The sequence below is a fragment of the Cherax quadricarinatus genome, chromosome 1 (genome assembly GCF_038502225.1).
Source record: "Cherax quadricarinatus isolate ZL_2023a chromosome 1, ASM3850222v1, whole genome shotgun sequence".
Taxonomy (NCBI): Eukaryota; Metazoa; Arthropoda; class Malacostraca; order Decapoda; family Parastacidae; genus Cherax; species Cherax quadricarinatus.
Window position 1 is genome coordinate 47,656,627 of NC_091292.1, and position 22,877 is coordinate 47,679,503.

At 36.7% G+C, this 22,877-nt stretch overlaps 1 protein-coding gene across 1 annotated transcript in view; it reads left to right on the forward strand.

The window, feature by feature from the left end:
- Positions 1–22,877, forward strand: part of LOC128685349 (pregnancy zone protein-like) — a 503,287-nt gene that overhangs the window by 50,296 nt on the left and 430,114 nt on the right. The window contains exon 4 of the mRNA XM_070082129.1: positions 6,506–6,622. Coding sequence (XP_069938230.1) covers positions 6,506–6,622 — 117 coding nt within the window. The remainder of the gene's footprint in view (positions 1–6,505; positions 6,623–22,877) is intronic.

The following is a 22,877-nucleotide window of genomic DNA, read 5'->3' on the forward strand; positions in this document are numbered from 1 at the left end:
GGCTAAGACCACACCTCACAGTCAACTCCCACAACAAAGAAACACCTGATGCGCGACAATAGTATGTTAAATCATTGCTATAATAAACTCAGAAGAATTTGTAATGAACTCAAAAACAAACTACGAAGAAAATTAGACAATTTAATTGAAAATAGTGATTGGACAAAGCATGCTAACAACAATTTTGTAATTAACTTATCAGATGAAGTGTTAAATAAAAATACAGCGGCTGCTCTAGGCTTTGGTCAAAGTTTTGCAACTTCAAAAAAACTTAATAATGTTGAAATTGCAAAAGCCTTCTGTAACTTTGAAAAATCTTCTGATTTATCCAATGATGAAATTAATATTAGTAAGGGAATGGTATATACCTCTATGTTAAAACAAAACATTCCCAATTGCCCTCAAAGATTCTTTAAGTCTTATGATACACTTAACAATAACAAAAATTTGCGCCTTTCCAAAGCAGATAAAATAAATGCAATAATAATTATGAAAGAAAATGATTTCCGAGTGTTACAAAAAACGCGATTCTAAAAGCTTAGAGATCTCCAGTGAATACTAGAAAGGACTGCCCTTCTAGCATCCAGCCTGTTACTGGGTTTTCGTAACAAGTAGTCAGTATCCTTGTCCAATTATCCATAAGAATTCAGTATGATTCAATAGTGCTTCAGGATTACAACTGGTAGGCTACTAACTAGAGAAATTAAAATTTAATAAATTTATTAAGTCTAGAGGTATATTATCAAATTAAATTAAATTAAATTAATCACAGTAATCAAAATAATATCACATCTCTCGAGTTCAATATTATTATGCTGAAAGCACATATCACATTTATAATTCTTAAGTACCGTCTGGTACATTAACATTTAATAAGATATTACAAATATGTACAAGTAAGTATGTATGTGTGTAAGTGCTCTAAGTAGTTCGTTATGTCTCACGACTCAACTAGACTTAAACAAGTGACTGACAAAGTCCTCTAATAAACTAACTTCTTGACCGACTGGCAATCAAAACAGTCTGCTTGAACAACAAAAAGAATGCTAAAGCCCAATAGCAATACAACAAGCAACTGCGACACAGAATCAGGAACAAGGAGATAATATAACGACACTAAGTAGGGACCATCTGCAGATCCTCCACAAAAGTCACAAAACTCCCATACTACTGAATCTAAGTTCAGCATAAGAAAATCCCCGACAGTGATAATACACAGAAACCAGTACAAATTAGGTCATAAGCTATAGTTCAGGACCTGAGTTGCTCAGAGTGTCTATGCGACACACAACCTCAGTACAACGTCGAAAATCACTAAGTCTATACAATGTTCTGTGAACAGAGTTCTACAGAACTAACAAGAATAATGAGACAGACAATCTGTCCGACCACCAAGCGAGTCTAGAGCAGACTGAATACTTCAGGCGAGGTGAGGACACCCCCCCCCCTCGATCACGTGATAGCTCTGTGGACAGCAGTCGCCCAGCAAGAACCCGGCAATATAATGAGCAAACAGCGATAATTACAGTAGATAGACAATCAAGACTTGAACTGAGCATATAATATGTTACATCCTACCTAACAAAGGAAACTACGTCAAATAACAACATAAAGCAATACATTTACGATTTAGCTATTATCGCAAATATAAGCAATATAAAATTAAATGAAAAGGTAATAATTATATATATACATAATAATCATTGCAACCCATTCAGGGGTTGCAACACCGAGAAAAAATGAATAATCTCTTAGATGATACAGAAACCTATTCTAAACTTAGAAAGAATCCCTTATAAACCGTTAACAGAAATTTCAATAAAACAATAAAACTTCTACTAAAAGGCAAAGATGAATTAAACAATTTACTTCCACTAATCCATCTTCAATGTTACTTCCACTAATCCAACTTCAATGTTAAAAACAACTTAGATTTAGTTGATAAATTAAGCTCCTTGACTGACTTAAATGATTTTAACATGGTTAGTTTTGATGTTACTTACTTGTTTACGAAAGTTCCTGTTGATGATTTATTAAGTTTCTTATCTGAAGAACTCGTTAATTATGATTTACCATTACCAGTTCCTACCATCATTAAACTTATTAAACTTTGCATTGTTGATGCAAAATTTGTATTTAATGATAAGTTTTACACTCAGAAATTTGGTATGGCAATGGGAAATCCTCTTTCACCTGTTCTTAGTAATCTATACATGGAATTTTTTGAAACAAGATTGCTTAACACAATCCTCCCTAATAGAGCAAAATGGTTCAGATATGTCGATGATATTTTATGTCTTATGCCTAAGAATGTAGATATTCACCATTTCCTTGGCAAATTAAATAGCTTAGCTCATTCTATAAAATTTACTGTTGAGTTTGAGGAAAATAACTCATTGCCTTTTCTAGATGTTTTAATTATTAAGAGTAATAATGAATTCAAATTTAAAATTTACAGAACACCTACAAATAACTGTTGCTATGTATACTATTATTCTTCCCCTCAAGATAAAGTTAAACTGTCTGTTTTCTCATCAATGTTTTTGAGAGCTTTACGTATTTGTAGTCCATAGTTCATAGATGAAGAAATATCCAAAATTTATGAAATAGCCAATGATCTGAAATACCCGAAAAATGTAATTTATAAATCATTTAAAATTGCTAGATATACTTTTTACAACCCAAAAAGGGACAACCAACCTTATTCAGCTAAAAATATGTTGGTTCTCCCTTAACATGAAAACTTGGTTGATATGCCTTCTCTTCTTAAGACTTTTAATATTAAAGTTGTATTTAAAAATCTCGATACAGTAAAAAAACTTTTGATAAAGAATTCCCCCCAAAATGCTGACGGATGTGTCTATAAGATTCCTAGTAAAATTTGCGATTAAGTTTATTACGGTCAAACTGGTAAAAGTCTCGAACTTAGATTAAAACAACATAAATATAGCATTAGAACTGGACAAGATTCCAATGCTCTATTTATTCATGTGAGAGACTTTCACCATCCAATTTATTTTCAAAAAGTTGAGAAAGTTGTATCAAGCAAGTCCATGGTTGACAGAAATATAATTGAATCTTGTTTCATAAAAAGCAGTTTTGAAAATATTATGAATATTTCCTTAGGTTTGTATAAATTAGATTCATTTATAATTAATAAAATTTGGTTAGAGTTTAATAATACATTGGACAAACAATAAACCTTATTTCTTGGGTAGAATAATTTGTTAGTGGGTTGTCGTGAGGACCTGTCTAGTTGGACCAGCGGACCTGCTGCAGTGTTCCTCTTTTCTTATGAGTCCAGTATTGTCGCGCATCAGGTGTTTCTTTGTTGTCGGAGTTGACTGTGAGGTGTGGTCTAAGCCCTTTAATTGCCTTCCTTTGATGTATTATTTTCATAGTTCCTTGACAATGTGAGTAGCCACGAAAGCGCTTGGAATTTCACTACTCTTTCACAGTGGTTCTTTTGCATATTTTAAAATCACCTGTTTATTGTGATCTCATTGCACACACACACACACACATATATATATATATCTATGTATATATATATACATATATATATATATATATATATATATATATATATATATATATATATATATATATATATATATATATATATATATATATATATATATATATATATATATATATATATATATATATATATATATATATATATATATATATATATATATATATATATATATATATATGTATATAAGATATTCGTCTTTGCCCTATACACAAATTCAGACTCCCTATGTTCATCAACATTTAAGAATTCTTCAGAATATTCCCTCCATAATCCTGGTGCCTCTAATTCTCCATTTAATAACTCTCCTCTTCTATTATTAACTGTCAAATCCATTCGTTTGCTAGGCATCCTTAATTTATTAATCTCACTTTATAAATTTTTCTTATTAAAAAAAAATCGTTAGTAACGTCTCACCCACTCTCTCATTTGCTCTCTTTTTACATTGCTTCACCACTCATTTAACCTCTCTTTTTCTCTCCATACACTCTTCCCTCCTTGCATAAGTTCTACTTTGTGAAAACCTCTCAAATGCTAGCTAGCTTCTTCTCTCTTACTACTCTCTTTACGTGATCATTCCACTAATCGCTCTTCTTCCCTCCTGCGCTCACTTTCCTGTAACCACAAACTATAAAGATAGCTCAGCCAGCAGAGCTAGCTGTTTTATCACAATTCGAGGACATTCGGTGTTGTGGGAGCTTCTAAGCTAATTTTCTGAGGCGGGTCAGTACAACATGGGTTTGAGTCCTTGGCTAGTGAAGTGTTATTGACCAATACCACTCGTTCGTGGTTACAATAATATATAAATGCTGCTCGTGAGGCTAGTACACCAAACAGGGATGAGAATGAAATTAGCTTAGAAGCTCCCACACCTCCGTATGCCCTCGGATGGCATCCCAACAGCTAGCTGTGTGCTGGCTGCGCCATTCTTGTAGGGTTGGGTGGTCCTGTTGTTTAAAGCGTCATGTGGTTCTCGCTTACCATGAGGCAGGCCAGTACAGCATGGGTTCGAATCCTTGGCTAGTGCAGTGTTGTTATTGATATATATATAAATATATATATATATATATATATATATATATATATATATATATATATATATATATATATATATATATATATATATATATATATATATATATCATAAACACGCTAGATAACAGGGATATCTTGCTACTCCTACTTACACTTTGGTCACACTTCACAGACATGCACATGCATATATATATACATACATCTAGGTTTTTCTCCTTTTTCTAAATAGCTCTTGTTCTTCTTTATTTCTTCTATTGTCCATGGGGAAGTGGAAAAGAATCTTTCCTCCGTAAGCCATGCGTGTCGTATGAGGCGACTAAGATGCCGGGAGCAATGGGCTAGTAACCCCTTCTCCTGTAGACATTTACTAAAAAACAGAGAAGAAAAACTTTATAAAACTGGGATGCTTAAATGTGCGTGGATGAAGTGCGGATGACAAGAAACAGATGATTGTTGATGTTATGAATGAAAAGAAGTTGGATGTCCTGGCCCTAAACGGAACAAAGCTGAAGGGGGTAGGGGAGTTTCAGTGGGGGGAAATAAATGGGATTAAATCTGGAGTATCTGAGAGAGTTAGAGCAAAAGAAGGGGTAGCAGTAATGTTGAATGATCAGTTATGGAAGGAGAAAAGAGAATATGAATGTGTAAATTCAAGAATTATGTGGATTAAAGTAAAGGCTGGATGCGAGAAGTGGGTCATAATAAGCGTGTATGCACCTGGAGAAGAGAGGAATGCAGAGGAGAGAGAGAGATTTTGGGAGATGTTAAGTGAATGTATAGGAGCCTTTGAACCAAGTGAGAGAGTAATTGTGGTAGGGGAGCTGAATGCTAAAGTAGGAGAAACTTTTAGAGAGGGTGTGGTAGGTAAGTTTGGGGTGCCAGGTGTAAATGATAATGGGAGCCCTTTGATTGAACTTTGTATAGAAAGGGGTTTAGTTATAGGTAATACATATTTTAAGAAAAAGAGGATAAATAAGTATACAAGATATGATGTAGGGCGAAATGACAATAGTTTGTTGGATTATGTATTGGTAGATAAAAGACTGTTGAGTAGACTTCAGGATGTACATGTTTATAGAGGGGCCACAGATATATCAGATCACTTTCTAGTTGTAGCTACACTGAGAGTAAAAGGTAGATGGGATACAAGGAGAATAGAAGCATCAGGGAAGAGAGAGGTGAAGGTTTATAAACTAAAAGAGGAGGCAGTTAGGGTAAGATATAAACAGCTTTTGGAGGATACATGGGCTAATGAGAGCATAGGCAATGGGGTCGAAGAAGTATGGGGTAGGTTTAAAAATGTAGTGTTAGAGTGTTCAGCAGAAGTTTGTGGTTACAGGAAAGTGGGTGCGGGAGGGAAGAGGAGCGATTGGTGGAATGATGATGTAAAGAGAGTAGTAAGGGAGAAAAAGTTAGCATATGAGAAGTTTTTACAAAGTAGAAGTGATGCAAGGAGGGAAGAGTATATGAAGAAAAAGAGAGAGGTTAAGAGAGTGGTGAAGCAATGTAAAAAGAGAGCAAATGAGAGAGTGGGTGAGATGTTATCAACAAATTTTGTTGAAAATAAGAAAAAGTTTTGGAGTGAGATTAACAAGTTAAGGAAGCCTTGAGAACAAATGGATTTGTCAGTTAAAAATAGGAGAGGAGAGTTATTAAATGGAGAGTTAGAGGTATTGGGAAGATGGAGGGAATATTTTGAGGAATTGTTAAATGTTAATGAAGATAGGAAAGCTGTGATTTCGTGTATAGGACAAGGAGGAATATCATCTTGTAGGAGTGAGGAAGAGCCAGTTGTGAGTGTGGGGGAAGTTCGTGAGGCAGTAGGTAAAATGAAAGGGGGTAAGGCAGCCGGGATTGATGGGATAAAGATAGAAATGTTAAAAGCAGGTGGGGATATAGTTTATAAAACTAATCTTGTCATCTTTCTAACAGTATCCGTTGGTATGGGTCGAAACTCCTTCCCGCACACGTATCGCTCAGTGGAAGACAGTTGACAACACTGCCGGCCTCGTCCACCTCGACTTCGATCTCGCTGATGAACCCGAGAAGGTGAGACACTGTTACTATCTGCACAAGGTGAGAGACGGTGGTGAGGAATCTGGGAATGAAACTGTATTAATTAACATCGTGGGAGACGATCCCATTTTTAAAGAAAGATTAAAAAAATATTGTGATATATAGTAACATTAATTATTAAATCGAATTAAAAAAATAGAAACAGTTTTAGTAAATATGAAGTATCAGAAGAAGAGCATAGTCCTATTTTTTTTTTTTTAAGAAAATAGAATATAGATGGATACAAAAATATGCATTTGGGTCTGTTTTTGACGGCGTTAAATGCCAAAAAATTTTATGTTAGTCTGTCATTGCTATGAAATCTGCAGAATGTCTATGTATCAATATATATTCGGAACTAGCAACAACGGGTGTGAAGTTTAAGCTAGGTATGATTCGTTAGGAAACAGGATATGTATTTCTTGATATGGGTCATAGTCATTTGATGACCAGCCATTGGAGTTTTTGCTCATCTGACCGAGGATTCCCCATGGCTTTCCGGTCAACCCCTTTAAAAATTATTTTTTTAAGATATAAGGGGTACGAAGTCATCCATCTCACTGGGCAGCTTCAGCTTTAAAACAACAGAGATGATGATACTTAAAAAGTTACTATACAGACTTAATTAAGGAACACATATCACCCAATATTTAACTGACTCATAAATGTCTAAGGTGCACCAGTTTGTGTCGAAACATTTTTAACTTTAGACTGGGAGAGAAGGCACACATACACACCTCACTTCTATATTAAAGTTGCTTTCCATTTTGCAAACAGGGAAGTGATTTCTTATGAAATAGCTGAAATAAACATTGGTGGTGTACTGTTACACTGGACACCTGGCTGTCTCACTAACACAAGCTGCTGCATTGTTTCAAGGTTATCAAAGTAAAAATAAAGAAATAAAACATAATACTCATCAAGACAGTGAATTAGATCCTACACTGTATATTATGTCCTATTAGATCCTACACTGTATATTATGTCCTATTAGATCCTACATTGTATATTATGTCCTATTAGATCCTACACTGTATATTATGTCCTATTAGATCCTTGTCAAGGCTTACTCAGCCCTGTAACAACTTCAGACAGTATTACCAAGGCTGGCTCCTCCTCAGGAAAATAAATGTATAGAAAAAGAATAAAAACTGACAAACATAAACACTTTATTATTTAGAAAATATAAAATATAAAACACTTAAATATGAAATATTAATCCTACATTAAAGATAATGAAAAATGAAAAATATAAATGATAACTGAATTCAACGCTAATATAAATGTATATAAAACGTGGGTGTCTGGTGCTGGTGACACTGCGTGTTGTTGAAATCGTAGCCGTTGCTGATGATGGGGGTGGGGGGAGGGGTGCAGGTGTTGATGACAACCCACCAGCTCCTTCTTCACAGATTTTCTAGCTTTCAATAATCCTTCCAGATGACAGGAAAGCAGGTTTTCTCCACTGAGGGGTTATATCCTGCTACTTGCATACACAAACAGGTAAGTGGATCAAAATTCGGGACATCTCAGAACGTTAGTCCGTCTCCTTCAATTCTACTCGTTGATTGGCAGGTGACCCTCTCTGTCATCCAAGCTGGAAAGATAGACAGGTTACCCACTGCTTAAGAAATCACTTTCTATGATAAGTACAATACCTAAAAGATGTAGTGAGTATTACAACAGTCAACTTAGAGCAAGACTGAAAGGACTAAGTTTATTATTGGTCAAAAGTGAAGCTTTCAACCAATAAATCTACTAGAATACCAGGCAGGCATGTACTTACAGTAGTGCTGGGAGCTGTGAGTCTAGTGATTACTGTTTGGACCGGAGCCCCACACGTCACCTTTCGGGGGGGGGAAGAAGGAGGGGAAGGGACAGCGGGAGCTAGACTTGCCTTACCTTAACAAGTAGCCGGCAAGCAAACTATCACTTTCGGGGAGGGGGAAAAAGGGGGGGGGGATAGCGGGAGCTGGCCTTACCCTACCTTAACAAGTAGCCGACAATGAAACTATTGTTACTATATCGCTACTCCTATCTATTGAACTTTACCCTCACACTCCCCCATACCAAGACTTATAGTCAAGGAGTATAAGAAGAATAGGCGAGGAAAAAGTTCTAACATGTGGAAGTCGCGTAAGGCACAAATCTTCTACTGACTGTCACGACTTAACCAGTCAGAGAAATAATTGGATGAGCCATTGATATACACAATATGGAACTTAAAAGCCTGGAGTGCCAATGTCCACCTCAAGAGGCGACTGTTAGTTCCCTTAAAAGTTTCTAGGTATATCAAAGGTTTGTGGTCCGTTCCTAAAATGAATTCTTTTCGCAGCAAATAAAATTTAAGTTTGGAGATACCCCTCACAAGGGCTAAACATTCCTTTTATATTGTGGAGTATCTCGTTCTGCGGGAAGGAGTTTCCGGCTTAGGAAGCATACAGGGAAGGGAGTACCATCATGGTATTGTAGTAACACCGCACCTAAGCCAGTATTGGAGGCATCAGTTCTTAAGCAAAATGTTTTATTAATATCTGGAATCTTTAGTATAGGGTCTTTCGAAAAGATACTTTTAATCTCATTAAACTTTTCCCGAGCTACGTCAGAAAGTTCAACAGGTTCCTTCACAGACTTTTTAAGGAAGTCGGATAAGATGCCTGTAAGATCAGTAAGGTACGGGATAAACCATGCATAAAAATTTACAGAACCAAGAAAGCTACGCATGAGCTTCTTGGTTTTGGGGAATTTAAATTCTAGTAAAGCTTTGATCTTACTGGGGAGAGGCTGCAGAGAGTTATTAGAAAGTATCAGTCCAAGATATCTAATTTTGTTATACCCAAGGAAGCATTTCTTTGGCTTGGCAGTGAGGCCATGTGAGCGTAACCTACGTAAAACTGATGTTAATGTTTGGATATGCTCGCCCCACGTGGATGTCATTACGTAAATGTTATCAAAATAAACTGAAACCTTTGGCATATTACCCAAGACCTTTCTCATCAGTCTCATGTAGGTAGCACAGGCAGTTACCAAATCAAAGGGCATAGTTCTATATTGCATCAGTCCTTGGTGTGTAGGAAAAGCGGTGTACTGCTTAGAAGAAGGATCTAACATTACTTGATGATATGCCTGCGCAATATCAATCTCTGAAAAGAAGGAAGCGTCATAAAATTTGTGTAGATCGCTCTCTATTAAGGGCATAGGCTTAGCATCCCACCGAGTTATAGCAATAAGGCCTCTGAAGTCAATAACAAGTCTATATGAATTATCCTCCTTAACCATGACTACTGGTGAGCAGTATGCAGATACTGAAAGTTCAATGATCTTTAGTTTTAATAATTTGTCTACCTCTCGGTCAAATGCATCCCTAAGGTGAACTGGAACTGGGTATAATTTTCGTTTGATAGGATTGTCCGTCACTAAGTCAATCTTATGGACTACCGTGGAGGTAACACCTTGAATATCAGTAAAGTCGTCTGAAAAGATGAAAAGAAGTAGTTCATGTCTCTTATGGCCATCCAAAGATTCATTAATATGTTGGTTGCGCCCGAGTGGTCAAGAGTCACCAAGTCATGTAGTACTTCATCATAGTCTAAGTTAGAGGTGTCAATTACGCACACCTTACATTCTTCAGTTGTCTTATCAAGTTCGTGTGGAAAAACTAAGTCAAAGTTATTAAGGCAGTTGACCGAATTTCTTCGGTAATATTTCTTAAGGATGTTGATATGATAATGCTTAGGTTTCCCCTTGACTTCTATGAGGTAGTCAACTTTCCCACAAATTTTCAATACTTTATATGGACCTTTCCATGCTACTAATAATTTATTTCACTTGAAAGGCAAAAGTACCAGAACTTCATCCCCTACTTTAAAACTTCTCCTCTGACTTTTGGAATCAAAATAGGTTTTGTACTGGTCCATTGACAAGCTTAGGTTTTTCGAAACTATGTCAGAGGTCTCCTCAAGTTTGTATCTAAGGTCTAGGAGAAACTGGTAAGAAGACTGAACCTCAGCACTCACCTCCTCATTAGTCCATAAGTCATGAAGGATGGACAATGGGCCTCTGGCCTGTCTACCATAGAGAAGTTCAAAAGGTGAAAACCCCAAAGAGTCACTGGGAATTTCCCTCTTGGCAAACAAAGCACAGGGTAGGTAACGATGCCACTCCTTAGGTTTAAGGGAGCAAAGTTCCCTTAAAATGGACTTGAGAATCGAATGCTGGCACTCAATCCTCCCATTACAGCTGGGATAATAGGGTGTGGTGAAGAGAGGCTTCACTCCCAGAAGTTGGTATAGATGTTGCATTAAGTCAGATGTGAATTGTGTCCCACGGTCAGACAAAATTTCTCTAGGGATGCCAACTCTGGAGAAGATGGACAAAAGGGCTTTGGCCACCTCTGTACTGGTTATGGTCTTTAAGGGTATGGCTTCAGGGAAACTCGAAGCATAATCAACTAATGTTAATATATATCTATGTCCCCTAGATGAAAGTGGAGATAAAGGACCAACGATGTCAATAGCTACTCTTTCGAAAGGTACCGTAAAACTGGCATTTTGACCATAGGTACTCGCCTGGTACCTCGGGAGGATGACAGTTGGCAAACTTTACACGATCTAGAATAGGTAGTGACATCTGAGGACATTTTTGGCCTAAAATAGGTTTCCCTAATTTTATTTAAGTTTTACGATGCGAGAAATGTCCGGCCACTGGCAGGTCATGAGCCATTTTAAGAACAGTCTCTCTGCATTGACTTGGAACAACTAAGATGGAATAGTCTATCTCATCTGAATTTAATTTGAATACTGACTTGTACAAGATACCTTTTATATATTCAAATTTATATGAAAAGTTTTTCCTTTGGATAACTTGATTTTGTTTAGCGGCATTATGGCAATTCTGAAGAGAAGTGCAATTACCTTGTAAATTGACAGAGGAGTCCTTCGATACATCTAAAGGCTTAAAGTCAGGGAAAATCAAAGAATGGACAGTAGGAGAAGCCTGGGCTTTGGTCTGAGCCCTAGTCAAGACATTTACTCTCATCTAACAAGTGAACCGGTGATCCTACTACCTCGCTTTCGAGAGTAGCATCAATGGTTTTTAATCCCACATGAATCTCACGAGACATTGTCTCATCTGAACTTTCGAGGGGCTTCTCTTACTCTACAGGAAGAGGATCTGAAACACTTATGTCCATCTTTGGTGATGAAAGGTCAATCTCAGAAGGAAGAATGGCACCTTTTATATTACCTATTAGCACGGAGCAAGAAGTGATGGGAGCTAGTACGGCTTCAGACCAACCTGTGAACCATTTAGACCTAATGTAACAACGGATGGTAGGAAAAGTGTCCGTACGGCCCAAGTAGTCTGAAAGTATAGCAGAGGAATGAGTTTCTTTAAGGTTAGGGAACAGCTTATCAGAAATGACTATACATGTGCATCCAGTGTCTCGTAAAATGGTAGATACATTAAGTCCATTAACTGTTCCTGAACAGAAGGGTGCTTGATCATTACAGTCTTTAAAACATCTTCCAACTTTTAGGACCTTCTTAGAAGGACAATCTGGACGTTTATGTCCCTTAACGCCACACAAATGACAAACAGGAGTAAAAGAAGTCATTTTACTTTCCACTAGAGGCTTTGATTTCTTAAGGTCTGATGAACCCTTGCCCTTAGGGTTCGATCCCTTTAGGTCTTCATAGGAATTGTGAGCCTCAGCATACAGGTCAGCAGCCTCAGCAACTTCCTCAGCTTTAATCAGGTTACGTTCTCTAATGAATGTTCGTATCTGGTTAGGAAGAGCTGTCAGGAACTGGTCAGCAACCATGAAGTCTCTAAGAGATTCATAACTGTGATCAATTCCTGAACTCTCTATCCAAAAGTCGAACAAACGAGTGTTACCTGTAACTGCTGAAAGTTCTGGCCAGACTGTAAGGTGGCATACCTGAAATCTTTCCTGTAAGAATTAGTGGTTTTTTGATATGCTTTAAGGATTGCCTTCTTCAGTAAGTTATAATTACATATAATATCCTGCGACAAAGTTGCATAGATATTCAAAGCGGTACCAGAAAATAACATTCCTAACCTGGTAGCCCAGGTGTCAGCAGGCCATTTACAGAGGGTAGCGGTATTTTCAAACCTGATAATATATGAAGTTATGTCTTCCCCCTCTGTGAAGGGAGGTAAATTAGGTGTTGGAATATGTGCACTAGCTGCATGATGTTCAAGTACTCCTTCCTCTAATTGTTGTGTCAAAGTTAACTTTTCATTCTCTAATTCAAGGCGAGATTTTTCGAGCTCGCGATCCTTTTCTCTCTCCATTAACTCAAGTTCTCTAGCTTTTTCCTCACATTCTCTAGATTTTTCCTCAACTTCTCTATCCTTTGCTCTTTCCTCAAGTTCTCTTAATTTAACCTGTTCCTCATGTATCTTAGCTTGTTCCTCACGTTACACAAATAACCCGCACATAAAAGACAGAAGCTTACGACGACGTTTCGGTCCGACTTGGACCATTGACAAAGTCACGTTCTCTAGCTCTTTCTTCACGATCAAGTCTATCACGCTCCTTTTTGTCTTCTCTTTCTCTTTCTAACTGTCTTTCTTGGATTTCTCTCTCAATTCTCTCTCTCTCCTTTTTCTCCTGTCTTCCAAGGTTCTCTTTCTCCTTTTTCTCTTCTCTTTCGATTTTCTCTCTCTCCTTTTCTTCATCTCTTTCTCTTTCTAACTGTCTTTCTCCTCTCTCAATTCTCTCTCTTTCAAGTCTTTCCTGGATCTTAGCACTAATGACAGATTCTAAATTTTTCCCTGTTATTCCTAACTTACTTCCAGCGTTCACCCAAAACTGGTATTCCTCCATGCTTGCAAGAATAACTTAAACTATCAGGGGAATTGAAAAGGGTATTAAAGAAAACGGAGGGTTCAATTACTGCTCCGCTCAAACTGTAAATAATCCAGAGCGCTCGATCCCTGCTTCAATTAAACAATATGTATTAATTAAAATGAAGGGTTCTATGCTGGCTCCGAGCAAACAGTAAGTAGAATGGGGTCACTTGACCATCCAATCTTCTCACCAACAAATCAAGAGAGTCCTATGACATTTCCCTTGATATAATGAAGAGCTCAATGAAACAAATTGTCACTGGAAAATCTCGGGTCCCTAGAGTCTAATCCTCCAAAGTGTTTCAAGCTCACACAAAAATAGATGGCAGAATTAACTAGTATTCCTGCCTTGACTTGACTTACAATAAATTGAGACTATAACAATCACCAAATCTTTTAAATACCTGTACTGTAGTCCTACCATAGAGAATGATTACTCATGGCTGGTGGTAACCATCTGTGGTATGCGGCGTTGAAGTTCCAATGGTAGATTCGAGATGGAGTTGAATCTTGATTCAGTAGAGTTGGTCCTGGCAAGGTCGCCACTTGTGAAGGCTTACTCAGCTCTGTAACAACTTCAGACAGTATTACCAAGGCTGGCTCCTCCTCAGGAAAAATAATGCATTGAAAAAGAATAAAAACTGACAAACATAAACACTTTATTATTTAGAAAATATAAAATATAAAACACTTAAATATGAAATATTAATCCAACATTAAAGAAAATGAAAAATGAAAAATATAAATAACTGAATTCAACGCTAATATAAATGTATATAAAACGTGGGTGTCTGGTGCTGGTGACACTGCGTGTTGTTGAAATCGTAGCCGTTGCTGATGATGGGGGGTGGGGGGAGGGGCGCAGGTGTTGATGACAACCCACCGGCTCGTTCTTCACAGATTTTCTAGCTTTCAATAATCCTTCCAGATGACAGGAAAGCAGGTTTTCTCCACTGCAATGATGAGGGGTTATATCCTGCTACTTGCATACACAAACAGGTAAGTGGATCAAAATTCGGGACATCTCAGAACGTTAGTCCGTCTCCTTCAATTCTACTCGTTGATTGGCAGGTGACCCTCTCTGTCATCCAAGCTGGAAAGATAGACAGGTTACCCACTGCTTAAGAAATCACTCTCCATGATAAGTACAATATCTAAAAGATGTGGTGATTATTACAACAGTAAACTTAGAGCAAGACTGAAAGGACTAAGTTTATTATTGGTCAAAAGTGAAGCTTTCAACCAATAAATCCACTAGAATACAAGGCAGGCATGTACTTACAGTAGTGCTGGGAGCTGTGAGTCTAGTGATTACTGTTTGGACCGGAGCCCCACACGTCACCTTTCGAGGGGGGGGGAGAAGGAGGGGAAGGGATAGCCGGAGCTAGACTTGCCTTACCTTAACAAGTAGCCGGCAAGCAAACTATCACTTTCCGGGAAGGGAAAAGGGGAGGGGGAGATTGGGAGCTGGCCTTACCCTACCTTAACAAGTAGCCGGCAATGAAACTATTGTTACTATATCGCTACTCCTATCTATTGAACTTTTCCCTCACAATCCTGTTTATTATGTCCTATTAGATCCTACACTGTATATTATGTCCTAATAGATCCTACACTGTATATTATGTCCTATTAGATCCTACACTGTATATTATGTCCTATTAGATCCTACACTGTATATTATATCCTACTAGATCCTACACTGTACATTATGTCCTATTAGATCCTACACTGTATATTATGTCCTATTAGATCCTACACTGTATATTATGTCCTATTAGATCCTACACTGTATATTATATCCTACTAGATCCTACACTGTACATTATGTCCTATTAGATCCTACACTGTATATTATGTCCTATTAGATCCTACACTGTATATTATATCCTACTAGATCCTACACTGTACATTATGTCCTATTAGATCCTACACTGTATATTATGTCCTATTAGTTCCTACACTGTATATTATGTCCTATTAGATCCTACACTGTATATTATGTCCTATTAGATCCTACACTGTACATTATGTCCTATTAGATCCTACACTGTATATTATGTCCTATTAGATCCTACACTGTATATTATGTCCTATTAGATCCTACACTGTATATTATGTCCTATTAGATCCTACACTGTATATTATGTCCTATTAGATCCTACACTGTATGTTATGTCCTATTACATCCTACACTGTATTATGTCTTATTTGATCCTACACTGTATATTATGTCCTATTAGATCCTACACTGTATATTATGTCTTATTAGATCCTACACTTGTATATTATGTCCTATTAGTTCCTACAGTGTATATTATGTCCTATTGGATCCTACACTGTATATTATGTCCTATTAGATCCTACACTGTATATTATGTCCTATTAGATCCTACACTGTATATTATGTCCTATTAGATCCTAGACAGTATATTATATCCTATTAGATCCTACACTGTATATTATGTCCTATTAAATCCTACACTGTGTATTATGTCATCTTACATCCTACACTGTATATTATGTCCTATTAGATCCTACACTGTATATTATGTCCTATTAAATCCTACACTGTGTATTATGTCATATTACATCCTACACTGTATATTATGTCCTATTAGATCCTACACTTGTATATTATGTCCTATTAGATCCTACACTGTATATTATGTCCTATTAGATCCTACACTGTATATTATGTCCTATTAAATCCTACACTGTATATTATGTCCTATTAGATCCTACACTGTATATTATGTCCTATTAGATCCTACGATGTATATTTTGTCCTATTATATCCTACACTGTATATTATGTCCTATTATATCCTACACTGTATATTATGTCCCATTAGATCCTACGATATATATTATGTCCTATTAGATCCTAAACTGTATATTATGTCCTATCAGATGCTACGATGTATATTTTGTCCTATTATGTCCTGCACTGTATATTATGTCCTATTAGATCCTACACTGTATATTATGTCCTATTAGATCCTACACTGTATATTATGTCCTATTAGATCCTACACTGTATATTATGTCCTATTAGATCCTACACTGTATATTATGTCCTATTAGATCCTACACTGTATATTATGTCCTATTAGATCGTTCACTGTATATTATGTCCTATTAGATCCTACACTGTATATTATGTCCTATTAGATCCTACACTGTATATTATGTCCTATTAGATCGTTCACTGTATATTATGTCCTATTAGATCCTACACTGTATATTATGTCCTATTAGATCCTACACTGTATATTATGTCCTATTAGATCGTTCACTGTATATTATGTCCTATTAGATCCTACACTGTATATTATGTCCTATTAGAACCTACACTGTATATTATGTCCTATTAGATCCTACACTGTATATTATGTCCTATTAGAACCTACACTGTATATTATGTCCTATTAGATCCTACACTGTATATTATGTCCTGTTAGATCCTGCACTGTATTATGTCCTATTAGATCCTTCACTGTATATTATGTCCTATTAGATCCTACACTGTATATTATAATAATCAACGTCCTACTAAAATCGGTACCAGATACACCCCAGTAATACAGTTATTCTTGACATTATAATTTCCTTAGAGCAAACTAAGCTTGTAATAGACAAATTGGAAATCGTATAAATGGACCACCAAACTAAAGGTTAGTGACAGGCCTATCGACTATGTGTTCTCAATATGTACTTAGCTAGCAAGAGACTGATGACTGATTAAAATGTCAATTAATAAAACCAATAAAAGACTTGAAAAATATTCGTGGTAGTTCTGCAACTCTCAAATAATTAATACGAGAAAATATGTATGAAATGAATGTCTTGATTGTACCGTAGCTTCTGTCTGGTGATCAAAACAATGTTATCTACCTCTTTCACTGTCAGTTACGTAGATCTAAATGACTGTAGTTAGTATCTGTGCAGTAGATCTATGTGTAAATCATTGTGCCTTCAAATTTGCCACGAGAGACCTGAGAGGTCTGAACGTAAGACAATGGGTCCGGGTAGTCGGTGTTCTGAGTATACAAAGAACTGGGTCCGCCGCAGTGCATCAGGGACACTTCTTGTTAGTCAACCATTGTTTACAACTGCATGCTGAGCAGATACTCTTAATCCCAAGAAGGTTTATCGGTTATTGTTTGATGATGACAATAGTGATTTTTATGAACTTTAGACGAAATGATGAGAGTGCTAGAGAAAAGAGAAGAGAGCTGAAAACCCAAATGATCCTCAACCCTACTTCAGGGGTCAGCTCACCCTCAACAAGTCCACAGCGTAGATGAAAACTAACATTTCTCTGGGATTGGTACCGTTGTGAGAAGTAATAGTGACAGTGAGGATGAGTTTGACTTCTTGGGAATTAACGATGATACAAGTTATAGCGATGCTAATTATTCGCATGTGAAGAGCTATTTCATACAATACTACATGCGGTATTGTATGAAGGTAGTAGGTTGTTAGACAGCAACCACCCAGGGAAGTACTACCGTCCTGCCAGATGACTGTGAAAAAGAAACCTGTAACTGTTTTGCATGATGGTAGGATTGCTGGTGTCTTTTTCTTTCTCATAAACACGCTAGATAACAGGGATATCTTGCTACTCCTACTTACACTTTCGTCACACTTCACAGACACGCACATGCATATATATATATATATATATATATATATATATATATATATATATATATATATATATATATATATATATATATATATATATATATATATATATATATATATATATATATGCAAAACAACCACTCTGAAAAAATAGAGAAATTCCAAGCGCTTTCGTGACTACTCACATTATCAAGGAACTATGAAAGTGAAGCATCCAAGGAAGCTATGTAAGGGGTCGGCCAGCACCTCACTATCAGATCCCACAACGGTTAAACACGTGACGCGCGGCGAGCCAACTTGGATAGGTCCGTTGCAAAACTCACCCCCAAGCTATTTATTTGTTCAGTGTATTATTAAATTCTACCCAAATTCTATTAATTATAAATGGATCTAATTTATATAAACCAAAGGAAATATTCATATTATTGTCAAAACTGCTTTTTATGAAACAAGATTCAATTATATTCCTGTCGACCATGGACTTGCTTGATACTACTTTCTCAACTTTTTGAAAATCAATTGGATGGTTAAAATCTCTTACATGAATAAATAGAGCATTGGAATCTTGTCCAGTTCTAATGCTATATTTATGTTGTTTTAATCTTAGTTCGAGATTTTTACCAGTTTGACCATAATAAACTTTATCGCAAATTTTACAAGGAATCTTATAGACACATCCATCAGCATTTTGGGGGGAATTCTTAATCAAAAGTTTTTTTACTGTATCAAGATTTTTGAATACAACTTTAATATTAAAAGTCTTAAGAAGAGAAGGCACATCAACCAAGTTTTCATGGTAAGGGAGAACCAACATATTTTTAGTTGAATAAGGCTGGTTGCCCTTTTTTGGATTATAAAAAGTGTTCCTAGCAACTTTAAAAGATTTATCAATTACATTTCTTGGGTATTTTAAATCATTACCTATTTCATAAATTTTGGATATTTCCTCATCTATGAACTCAGGACTACAAATTCGTAAAGCTCTCAAAAACATTGATGAGAAAACAGACAGTTTGACTCTATCTTGATGCGAGGAATAATAGTGGACATAGGAACAGTTTGGGGGTGAGTTTTGCAAAGGACCTATCCAAGTTGGCTCGCCGCGCGTCACGTGTTTAACCGTTGTGGGATCTGATAGTGAGGTGCTGGCCGACCCCTTATATAGCTTCCTTGGATGCTTCACTTTCATAGTTCCTTGATAATGTGAGTAGTCACGAAAGCGCTTGGAATTTCTCTATTTTTTCAGAGTGGTTGTTTTGCATATTTTGAAATCACCTGTTTACTGTGATCTTATTGCATATATATATATATATATATATATATATATATATATATATATATATATATATATATATATATATATATATATATATATATATATATATATATATATATATATATTTATATATATATATATATTTATATATATATATATATATATATATATATATATATATATATATATATATATATATATATATTTATATATATATACATATATATATATATATATATATATATATATATAATTATATATATATTTATATATATTTATATATTTCTATACATATATATATATATATATATATATATATATATATATATATATATATGTATAGAAAGGGGTTTAGTTATAGGTAATACATATTTTAAGAAAAAGAGGATAAATAAGTATACACGATATGATGTAGGGCGAAATGACAGTAGTTTGTTGGATTATGTATTGGTAGATAAAAGACTGTTGAGTAGACTTCAGGATGTACATGTTTATAGAGGGGCCACAGATATATCAGATCACTTTCTAGTTGTAGCTACACTGAGAGTAAAAGGTAGATGGGATACAAGGAGAATAGAAGCATCAGGGAAGAGAGAGGTGAAGGTTTATAAACTAAAAGAGGAGGCAGTTAGGGTAAGATATAAACAGCTATTGGAGGATAGATGGGCTAATGAGAGCATAGGCAATGGGGTCGAAGAGGTATGGGGTAGGTTTAAAAATGTAGTGTTAGAGTGTTCAGCAGAAGTTTGTGGTTACAGGAAAGTGGGTGCAGGAGGGAAGAGGAGCGATTGGTGGAATGATGATGTAAAGAGAGTAGTAAGGGAGAAAAAGTTAGCATATGAGAAGTTTTTACAAAGTAGAAGTGATGCAAGGAGGGAAGAGTATATGGAGAAAAAGAGAGAAGTTAAGAGAGTGGTGAAGCAATGTAAAAAGAGAGCAAATGAGAGAGTGGGTGAGATGTTATCAACAAATTTTGTTGAAAATAAGAAAAAGTTTTGGAGTGAGATTAACAAGTTAAGAAAGCCTAGAGAGCAAATGGATTTGTCTGTTAAAAATAGGAGAGGAGAGTTATTAAATGGAGAGTTAGAGGAATTGGGAAGATGGAAGGAATATTTTGAGGAATTGTTAAATGTTGATGAAGATAGGGAAGCTGTGATTTCGTGTATAGGGCAAGGAGGAATAACATCTTGTAGGAGTGAGGAAGAGCCAGTTGTGAGTGTGGGGGAAGTTCGTGAGGCAGTAGGTAAAATGAAAGGGGGTAAGGCAGCCGGGATTGATGGGATAAAGATAGAAATGTTAAAAGCAGGTGGGGATATAGTTTTGGAGTGGTTGGTGCAATTATTTAATAAATGTATGGAAGAGGGTAAGGTACCTAGGGATTGGCAGAGAGCATGCATAGTTCCTTTGTATAAAGGCAAAGGGGATAAAAGAGAGTGCAAAAATTATAGGGGGATAAGTCTGTTGAGTGTACCTGGTAAAGTGTATGGTAGAGTTATAATTGAAAGAATTAAGAGTAAGACGGAGAATAGGATAGCAGATGAACAAGGAGGCTTTAGGAAAGGTAGGGGGTGTGTGGACCAGGTGTTTACAGTGAAACATATAAGTGAACAGTATTTAGATAAGGCTAAAGAGGTCTTTGTGGCATTTATGGATTTGGAAAAGGCGTATGACAGGGTGGATAGGGGGGCAATGTGGCAGATGTTGCAAGTGTATGGTGTAGGAGGTAGGTTACTGAAAGCAGTGAAGAGTTTTTACGAGGATAGTGAGGCTCAAGTTAGAGTATGTAGGAAAGAGGGAAATTTTTTCCCAGTAAAAGTAGGCCTTAGACAAGGATGTGTGATGTCACCGTGGTTGTTTAATATATTTATAGATGGGGTTGTAAGAGAAGTAAATGCGAGGGTCTTGGCAAGAGGCGTGGAGTTAAAAGATAAAGAATCACACACAAAGTGGGAGTTGTCACAGCTGCTCTTTGCTGATGACACTGTGCTCTTGGGAGATTCTGAAGAGAAGTTGCAGAGATTGGTGGATGAATTTGGTAGGGTGTGCAAAAGAAGAAAATTAAAGGTGAATACAGGAAAGAGTAAGGTTATGAGGATAACAAAAAGATTAGGTGATGAAAGATTGAATATCAGATTGGAGGGAGAGAGTATGGAGGAGGTGAACGTATTCAGATATTTGGGAGTGGACGTGTCAGCGGATGGGTCTATGAAAGATGAGGTGAATCATAGAATTGATGAGGGAAAAAGAGTGAGTGGTGCACTTAGGAGTCTGTGGAGACAAAGAACTTTGTCCTTGGAGGCAAAGAGGGGAATGTATGAGAGTATAGTTTTACCAACGCTCTTATATGGGTGTGAAGCGTGGGTGATGAATGTTGCAGCGAGGAGAAGGCTGGAGGCAGTGGAGATGTCATGTCTGAGGGCAATGTGTGGTGTGAATATAATGCAGAGAATTCGTAGTTTGGAAGTTAGGAGGAGGTGCGGGATTACCAAAACTGTTGTCCAGAGGGCTGAGGAAGGGTTGTTGAGGTGGTTCGGATATGTAGAGAGAATGGAGCGAAACAGAATGACTTCAAGAGTGTATCAGTCTGTAGTGGAAGGAAGGCGGGGTAGGGGTCGGCCTAGGAAGGGTTGGAGGGAGGGGGTAAAGGAGGTTTTGTGTGCGAGGGGCTTGGACTTCCAGCAGGCATGCGTGAGCGTGTTTGATAGGAGTGAATGGAGACAAATGGTTTTTAATACTTGACGTGCTGTTGGAGTGTGAGCAAAGTAACATTTATGAAGGGATTCAGGGAAACCGGCAGGCCGGACTTGAGTCCTGGAGATGGGAAGTACAGTGCCTGCACTCTGAAGGAGGGGTGTTAATGTTGCAGTTTAAAAACTGTAGTGTAAAGTACCTATATATATATATATATATATATATATATATATATATATATATATATATTGCTCTTGTTCTTTATTTCTTCTATTGTCCATGGGAAAATGGAAAAGAATCTTTCCTCCGTTAGCCATGCGTGTCGTATGAGGCGACTAAAATGCCAGGAGCGATGGGCTAGTAACCCCTTCTCCTGTAGACACTTACTAAAAAAGAGAAGAAGAAAAACTTTATAAAACTGGGATGCTTGCATGTGCGTGGATGTAGTGCGGATGACAAGAAACAGATGATTGCTTATGTTACGAATGAAAAGAAATTGGATGTCCTGGCCCTAAGCGAAACAAAGCTGAAGGGGGTAGGCGAGTTTCAGTGGGGGGAAATAAATGGGATTAAATCTGGAGTATCTGAGAGAGTTAGAGCTAAGGAAGGGGTAGCAGCAATGTTGAAGGATCAGTTATGGACAGGAAAAAGAGAATATGAATGCGTAAATTCAAGGATTATGTGGATTAAAGTAAAGGTTAGATGCAAAAAGTGGGTCATAATAAACATGTATGCACCTGGAGAAGAGAGGAATGTAGAG